We start from the raw sequence: 9,322 nt of genomic DNA, 5'->3' as shown, positions 1-9,322 counted from the left end.
TCCCCTGGTTGGTCCTCACATGTCTTGTAGCCGTGGTCGAGTCAAAAGCGAGCGGTATTTCTGTGAACGGGTCTGAATAGTCTGAAAGAGTAGCAGGAAGCAGTGACGCAGATGTCGGCGAGTCAGCCTGGAGAAAAAAGGGAGGGTCTTAAGTTGTGACAGACCTTAGCCTGCAGGTCTGTCACACTCTCATTCTGCTGCTGCTGTGAGGAATGAGCTGCTCTCCTTCAATGCGCTGCCTCATCTTCCTCGTGTTTGTCCCTCTGTGTGAGTAATTCTCCTTTTTCATCATTGTTTGCCTCTTTTGCCTTTTTAAAGACAAACCTGTATTTGTCAAACTTTCACACAGCAAACAGGTCATGTTAGAGTTCATTGCATCAGCTGGGATGTTAGTGCAGAGGACTAATGTGTGTAACAGTAACAGTGTGTGTGTGGTTATGTTCTTTGTAAGTTTGATTCCTGAAGCTTTTCAACAGGAGCTTCTGGCTGAATCACAGAGCTGTTCAACACAGAAAACCTGTCTCTGTCCCAAACTACACATAACTCAGTGATTTTAGATGACAGCCTGTAACTGTGTGTTATTTGTGTAATGAGTCAAACTAAGTGTCATTATAAGACCTGGTCCTGCAGTCAGGAGTGTGTCTGTCATTGAGGTCATGGTGTTGTTGATAACTATGAAAGGGACTTTTTATTTTCTCTGTGCTGAGTCCTTCTGTTTGTCTTTGAGACGTAGTTTTGATCAGCATCTTTTCTCTTTGCTTCAGCTGTTTCATCTAAAGTATGAAGTGATGTGTTTCTCTCCGGGCTGTTGTTCTGAGTGCCTCATCTGGGATCGAGCTAATTAGACACTGCTAAAATGTTTAAGTCTGTCCACCCCAGCTGAAATTTTACTTTGAATTTGACTTCCCTTCATAATGATGGGAAGCCCAAACCTGTTGGGAGTCTTTAAGTGCCAACAAATGAAGCATGTGATCATAAAGCAAACTGTTTTATCAGCATGAGGATTATAAAGAGGTTCTTGGAAAAAATGTACCCCTGTTTGAGAACACCTGTAAGACCACACCCTGATAAACAGGTTTTCCTGCTAACCACACCAGATCAGTGCTCAGATGTGCACCCTGATTCAAGAAGTATTTTTTCCCTTTTGTGTATTAAAACTATTTAGCAGGAAATTCCCCTGTTTACACACACAGACAGTCTAAAGACAGGAGGGCTGGGCTGCATTAAATGTGTAATCAGCTTCACTTTGGTAGTTTTTCCTTTGATGTTGTTATCTGTACGTAAAAACCACAGTGAGACTGAATGATGCTGATTTACTGAGAATTTCATGTATTTGTGCGGATGGTGGATAAAATTCTGGTTATAAACTTACATTTACATCCGTTTAAATAAAGATTGTGATTAGAATCAATTCACTTTTACTTTATTTATTTTTTGTGAACAAATTGATCCTTGAACATCAGGATTTCTTGGTAGTTTGTCAGCTGTCACGTTGTTGATCTTTATATACAGTCTGTGGTTTGAAGCCGGAGCGCTAACTGTTGTCACAGACCGCAGATGTAGTCAGTGCTGTCAGATTACTGACACGCGGTAATACAGAAGAAAGCTTTGTAGCTTTTGTAGGCACAGAAAGTATCCGCAGGGCGCAGGGCGTGGCGTCACACACAGCAGGAAGCGGTGAGGCGAGAAAGTGACAGAAAGCGGTCCAATCCTTCACACGCGCCCAGTCTGTGGCTGCTCGTGCGTGAGGATGCGCTGCCTGGTCTTCCTCGTGTCCGCTCTGTGTGAGTAACTCGCCTTTTTATTATAAATTGCCTCCTTTGCCTTTTTTTGAAGACAAATCTGCGTTTGTCAAACTTTCGCGCAGCAAACAGGTGACGTTAGAGGTTATTACATTTGGGATATTAGTGCAGATGACAGCAAGGTGTGTGTCGCTCCCTGAGGCGCGGGAGTGGGGCTGGATACGTGGGGCGTCGTGCCGGTGACCGGCCTGTGCCGAGATCCAGTCAGAAGGTTGAAGGCGCGATCAGCTTTTGACTTTATTTAGTTAAAACAACAGTTAAAATTGTCGCTGACATTATAAATGTGTCTCTAACACAGATTTGAGGAATGTTACAGTAGTTCTGAAGAGGCCAAAAAGAACCGGATTGGTAAAAATGTAGCTACAATGTCACAGTTATAAAGATACTTGAAAAACTGGTGAGGGTCAGGGAGTGTGGGGGTCGGGTGGGTGCCGTTTGGGGTCTGCTGTCTCGCTCGTTTGGGGGTGGGCTGCCCGGTACCCTGCTGCGGTGTTCTGAGCTCTTCTCTCTGCCCGCCCTTAGCAGTAGCGGTTTTTGATACGGGCGACATGTTGCCCAGGGCGGCATCACGGGCGTCGGCAAAAAACTCATCAGGCAGCATTCATGCTGCCGACGTCACGCCAGCGCATAGCGGGGATGGCTTGGACACCCATTGGCGGTCCTAGCCTGTTTGGCACCCCAGGCGAACACTCCCTCGCCCCCCCCCCCCCCCCCCCCCCCACACACACACACACACATAACATTAAGGATTGTACATGAACATAAAACTGTTGTGACGCTGAATTTCACCAGAGAAACATACGCACGTTTCTCCTCCTCTTCTTTTCTCTTTTTTCTAAACTGAGCACCTGATGGCTTTGAACTTTTCTTGTCCATCTTCCATTGGTTTTAATTATAAACACCCATCCCCCCAGTGGCAGTCCTAACCTGTTTGCTGTGTTGGGCGAACACTCCCTTTGCGAGGTGCGCCTGCTCACTGCTGAAGTCAAAGTAAACTTTATTGTCATCTCCGCTACATACAGTATATAGAGAGAGACGAGGCTCCAGTTAGAGCAGTGAAAGTAAACAAACAATAAAAGTAAGAAAATAAATATGCACTTTAGGACTCGGGGCTTAAGGATCAATAACAATGTATAATTTATATTTTACAGTTTAATGATTTAAAGTCTCTCACACAACCTGTCGACAGGGGAGGGGGCTGCTTCCAGATAGAGCACATTTGATTCATAATGTTGTAAATCCAAGACCATCATGTATTCATGATTTGAATCCTGGGTTGTTCTGTGAACTAAGGTGTAGATTGTTGGGGATGTGTTCATACTGGAGGGCAAAATTAAAACTGATGGAAGATGGACAGGAAAAGTTCAAAAGATCAGTTTAGAATAAAAAGAGAAAAGAGGAGAAACCAGCAACAGATGCAGGTAAGCAGACGTGTGATTGGATAATAGCAGGTCATCCTGGAACAATCAGAGTCAGGATACTTTATTAATCCTTAAGAAAATTATGTGTTACAGTTTCTCCAAGAAGAAATGGTAAAAATAGTAACAGACTAAACTCCAAACAATACATTATGTTACAGATTTTACACATTTAGGAAATAACACTAATATATCCAGATCAGTCAGTATAAACATCAAGGATTAACAGGTGATTATAAATAAATATCAAGAAAACTGACGAGAATATTCCAGAGTAATAAAGAGTGTGTGTAAAAAGGCTGTAACTACTGCAGTGATCACAGAGTGTTAGATGGAGGAGTTGTACAGGGAGATGGTCACAGACAGGAATGATTCCTGTGTCGGTCAGTGGTGCATTGTGGGTAATCTCAGTCTCTTACTAAACGTGCTCCTGTGAGTAGCCAGCACGTCATGGAGTGGGTGGGAGGTGTTATCCAACATTGTCTTTATCTTGGACAACATCTGCCTCTCAGACACCCTAACAGAGTGCAGCTCCATCCTCACAGCATTACTGGCCTTATGATCAGTTTATTTAGTCTGTTAGCATCTGTGACCCTCAACCTGCTGCCCCAGCATGCAACAGCATAGAGGGGCTCCAGAGGGAGTGTTCGCCCAGAGCGCCAAACAGGCTAGGACCGCCACTGGCCCTTAGCACGTCTGTGGAGCCAGGACGTGCTGACTTAAATTTCCGTGGGAGCTCTGGACACTGGTGCAGTACGCTGCTGTTCTGGTGTTTGTGACCTTGATGGAGGTGGAGATGTTCTCACACAACAAGCGCCCACACCACCTGGAGTTATCTCCTCCAGCGTGCTCACCATGCCGGCATGTTTGGTGTCGAAGCCTCAGCAGGCTGAACTTTAAAGGATGTGTTTATAATGATGCAACCTCACGAATGTCCAAGCACGCGAGCACACAAGATGTGTGTGTGTGTGTGTGTGTGTGTGTGTGTGTCTTCTTTTTCTTCTTTTCTTTTCCATAGAAACCGTGTTGTTTAGCTCAGCGTGATTTTCGGTGGAGTATCTTCCAAACTCTGGTTCAAGTTCACTGACACAGGCGGGGCTGAGTCATAACACCACTCTGTGTCCCGCTCTCTCTCACAGTGGCCGTGTGTCGAGCTCGTGGGCAGAGTGATGATAAACCAGTGGTGGGGAAGGTTGGAGGGGACGTACGAATGGACATTGGAGCCACCGAGGTAGACAGAGACGCTTACATTGTCTGGTCTTATGGTCCAAAGGACGACGTCATCATCAGCTATGATAATGGAACATCAACTAAACTATCAGAAAAGTTCCAGCTGGATGCAAACGGATCTCTGACGATTCGATCCCTCACTGCCAACGACAGCGGACTCTACAAGGGTCAGATCTTCAGTACAAAGGTGTCATCTCAAAACTTTAACCTGACTGTTGTGGGTGAGTAGTAGTATAGTCACATAACACAAACACACTGGGGAAATACTCACTTTAGTTGGCGTCACATTATTTACCATTATTTCTTCTTATTATGAGAAATGTTACATCATGAATATTTCTGTAAAGGTTCTCAGTCATCCAGGTCATCGTAGTCTAAGGAGTGTTTTAAATTTAAATTTAAGGAGTGTGGAAAATACATTATTAGATAATAGGACTTTATTAGTGACATGTTAATTTAGAAGCTACTGAATGTGCATAACTCAGAGCCTTACGAGAAACTAAGGAGCTTGGAAAGAAAAGCATATGGACTTCTTTAAGTTACAGAAGTCCATATGCTTTTCTTCCCAAGCTCCTTAGGTTACATCATGAAGTCACATTAAAAACCCATTCAGGATGGATCCTTCACAATAAAAGCATCAGCATCATTAACTCATTATCAGATGTGACAGTGACCCTGGGAAAGTCAGAGGTTGATGGGAAATGGAGTTTTAAAATTTTCCTTTAACCTCCTAGGACCTGGCGTCCACATATGTGGACATCACATTTTTCGATGTCTAGAATAAAGTACTTCATTTTTCTCTACAAGGGCCTGATATCCATTACGAGAACGTTACACTGCTACTGTTCTATCGAAATTTAAAACAAATGTCCTCATACGTAGATCTCATTCTTGTCAGAAACAAAAATCAAGTGAAAAAAAAAATCTGGTAATTATTTGTTTTTACATTTATTGGATCCCAATCAAACCAAATAGCAAAGACAATTTTTAAATACACACCATGAAAGACTTCGGGTCTTAGGAGGTTAATATTTTCAATAGTTATAATATTATATTATGCACACAGCCATATTTGAACACTCACGATCAGCCAAATTTGTCTAATTTAATTACACACGTGAGCTCATGAGGCGGGCGGCTGTTTAACAGATTCTTCTGTTTCACATATTCATTTGTGCACATTATTGTTCAGAGTGTGATTTTCCACCTCTCCTCCTGTTTCCCCAGAACCGTCCAGTTATTCTTCAACACCAGCACAAACGTCAGCTGATCACAGCACCGCTGGTGAGTTTTCAGCGAGGGCTCGTCTCCATATATCAGTATGGATACATCAGCATTTATTACAGCAGACATGGATAGTTTTTATATTTTTATCTTGCTCTGGCAGAGACGAGCGCCTTTCTTAATTCACAGTGTCTATTTTTTGTGATGTACTTGGATTTCCTAATTATGTTTTTAGTTATAATATTTAATATTTCACATGAATTTCATCATTGAAATAAACATCACTGATTTTAGTGAAACTACTTGTTGTCTCCTTTTCGTCTGTTCCAGGTGAAAAACCAACTACCCCTCCAAAGAACGGGATACCCTGGATCGTTGGTGTTGCTGTTGGTGTTGGTGTACTGAGTGGGTTCGCCGTTCTTCTCGGTGTTCTCGGTGTTGTGTGGAGATATCGTGAGCGAATCAAAGCTCAGTGTGAGCGTAAAAGTAAGAGTGTGGGTTAGTTTCCTTCACCTGTGATGAATGAACTTTCTCACTATGAGACACGATGAGCTGACAGATTCTCAGTTTGTGTCACTGAAAGTAAAACCAGGAAGTCAGATTTGATCATTTCTAGCTTTTATCCAGATATTACAACAAATACCATCACACGCTGTGGTCAGCAGCCTGCAGGCATCAGCTGTTTGTTAATATGAACTTAACCCTTTAAAGCCGGTCAGAGCAGCACGCTCTGTTTTGTGTAACTAATTTTAAATCCCGGTAGCACTGCAACCACGTAAGTTAGCGCAATAATTGTTTTTGCATATGAAACCGGAGGAGTTGTACTTACATCTTATGCCATCAGCTTGTCCTCGGTCACAGTTTCCTTCCACATATAACTTTGCAAAAACTGCATAAAAAGCACTTGCAGCAACAAAAACATAATATTCCAGAAACACGCTTTGCTGATCCGATCAGCTGTTCGTAACACTTCCTACATTGGATTAGACGTCATCGCGCATGTCCGCCATGACCTGCCCGAAACCGGAAGTGACGTCATTTTCGCGGAAATGTAGTTTTTTACCGTCCGGGCCTCAATGAGCCTATACTGGTGTTTTTAAAAGTTATGTTTGACTTTATGACTTTCTGTGTGGTTTCTGGGATGCTTAGGACTCATATTGCACTGCTGGAAATAGTTTATTTTGATGCATATGCTGCTTTTTTGCAAATTTGCATCATAATATTTATTTTCGTTTTTCCTGCAGTATATAAAAATTGGTGTATTTCAAAAATAAAACTATGAAGACACTCAAAATAAATTTCCTGTGGTGGGAAACTATTTTGTGCAACTTTTTTGTATTTACAGTTTTGAGGGATAAGCCTCTTAAATTTCTCTAACTAGAAATATATGTTAAAAAAACAAAAACGATTTTCAATTTTTTGGTAGTTTATTGCACTTTTTTGCAATTTATGTAATTACTATACACTTAATGCAGACATATTATTAAAATCTGGGCTGTAATGGTTGTATTGATGTATAGCAACTTGAAATGCTCCCAAAAATGGCTCCACAGCATGTAAACATATAATATAAGCTCTGGCAGACTTGGTTCTATGGTAGGTCTTAAAGGGTTAATGAAGTGTCCACCACACTGAGAGACATTAGGAGTCACAGTCAGCATCTCTTGTGTCCGTTGAGCTCGACTAAACCTCAGTGAGATGTTCAGTGTTGTTGCATCTGCAGAGCTGCTCTTCTTCTTTCAGAGAGATGCTGTGACGTCTTTAACACGCGATCCACTGTCATCAGTCGTATTTTGTGTTTGCTTTTGTTCACAGAATGGTTTCGGGTTTGGTACGCGCCGTGTGATCGAGAAGATCCTGGAAGATCCTCCGGACAGGAGAATGTAACACAGGATACAGCTGTGCAGATACAGCTGTGTAACGGACCTCCCACAGACTTCCAGCGTTACACAGGTCATGTTTAATGCTGCGGACCTGACAGCGAGCACTAAACATGGCCTTTGTCTTTAGTATCTGTGTCTTTAAGATCCAAAGAGTAGCTGCTACACTGTGAACCTGTAACATCCATGGAGAGAGTCGTAGGTTTTTAAAGATCAGACACATAATGAAGCCTTAAAGTCTGGCTCATGTATCTCAGTGGACCTGCTCTTTCTGACCTGCAGTGCTGCTTTTACATTTTCTTCATCAGGTACTGAATACATACCCAGACAAAAACATGAGAGCACACAACACATGGACGTGCGAACACTCAGTGATGGGTTTTTAAATTTTACTGATGAAGAGAATCCCAGTGGGACGATGTTTTTAAAAAAAAGAAGGAAAAAGGTTTTTTTGATGCTGATGCTGGTTTGTTTGGTTTCTGAGAACGCTAGCTGTAGTCAAGTAGTCACCCCTGTCTAAAGCAGGGGTGTCAAACATAAGGCCCAGGGTCCAGAAGCGACCCAGCAAAGACTCCAATCCGGACCACCTGAGGGGTTTGGAAAATGTGAACGAGGGCACAAATTTTGGGGCGTTTAAGTGTAGTTTTAGATAGATAGTAACAGATAAATAATTCAGTAACATAAACATTCCTGTTTTTCACTGTTTCCTTCAATCATATGTGGCAGTACGAGCGGTGAGAATATTTCTGTAATTTTACGCATTAATCTTGTAGAAACGCTGAGATGTTCTCCTGTTACAGCACTTCTTCTTCTTCTGTCATGTTAAGATATCTCAGGGATTAAATGTGTAGTTAGCTTCACTCGTCTCGCTCACTTAAGATCAACGTGGGCTGTAAGTGGCCCTGGATGTCAAACGATATGGATATTCCTGGATATTCCTGGTTTAAACAAAACAGGAATGACGTCTTTCCAAACAAACCAAAACTGATTTTGAGGAAACTTGAAGAGCTCTGACAGACCGGGCTGTTTGGTGTTTACTGTTGTAATAATATTGCAATAAAAGACATTTCCAAAGACTACAGACTCCCTGTGAAGTGTGTGTGACAGACTTTACATGATTGATCTTTGGCAGTTTTTCCTTTTCTTTGATGTTGTTGTAAAAACCACAGTGAGACTGAATGATGCTGATTTGTTGAGAATTTCATGTATTTGTGCGGATGGTGGATAAAATTCTGGTTATAAACTTACATTTGCATCCATTTAAATAAAGACTGAGATTAGAATCAATTCACTTTTACTTCATTTGTTTGAACGAGGGATTTCTGTTTGTCAGCTGTCATGTTGTTGATCTTTTATATACAGTCTGTGGTTTGAAGCAACACTGTGGTCACAGACCGCAGATACAACCAGTGCTGTCAGTAATCTGTAATCCTGACTGAATTTGATGCCATGAGTAATTAGGGCTTCTGCTCTGACAACATTCAGGACATGTAACACTGATTGGTGGTCACATACATACAGTTACACTCTGTATCAGCTGTGGACACAAAGTCTACTGTCATTATAAACACGAAGCATTTTTACAGATGAGCCATCACGAGGAAAGAAACTCCTGATTATTAGAAGAGTGTATGTTTGATTTCTATGAAGGGACCTTTGCATGAAGTGTGAATGACAGTCAGTGTTGGGGAGTAACGGAATACCTGTAGCGCCGTTACGTATTTAAAATACAAAATATGAGTAACTGTATTCCGTTACAGTTACCGTT

General features: G+C 42.0%; 1 protein-coding gene across 1 annotated transcript; it reads left to right on the top strand.

Annotated features, from left to right (window-relative positions):
* Positions 1-212: 212 nt before the first annotated feature.
* On the top strand, positions 213-7,869 carry LOC102789779 (uncharacterized). The gene is made up of 5 exons (XM_087842647.1): positions 213-267; positions 4,360-4,671; positions 5,678-5,734; positions 6,005-6,160; positions 7,490-7,869. Exons 1-5 carry the CDS (start codon positions 213-215, stop codon positions 7,636-7,638), a joined length of 729 nt encoding a protein of 242 aa, XP_087698773.1. The 3' UTR covers positions 7,639-7,869.
* Positions 7,870-9,322: the final 1,453 nt, after the last annotated feature.

Source organism: Neolamprologus brichardi, chromosome 6 (genome assembly GCF_056152115.1).
Source record: "Neolamprologus brichardi isolate AB-2024 chromosome 6, ASM5615211v1, whole genome shotgun sequence".
In the NCBI taxonomy this organism is placed as follows: Eukaryota; Metazoa; Chordata; class Actinopteri; order Cichliformes; family Cichlidae; genus Neolamprologus; species Neolamprologus brichardi.
Note: the sequence above shows the minus strand (reverse complement) of the source record. Positions and strands in the feature narration are given on the sequence as shown.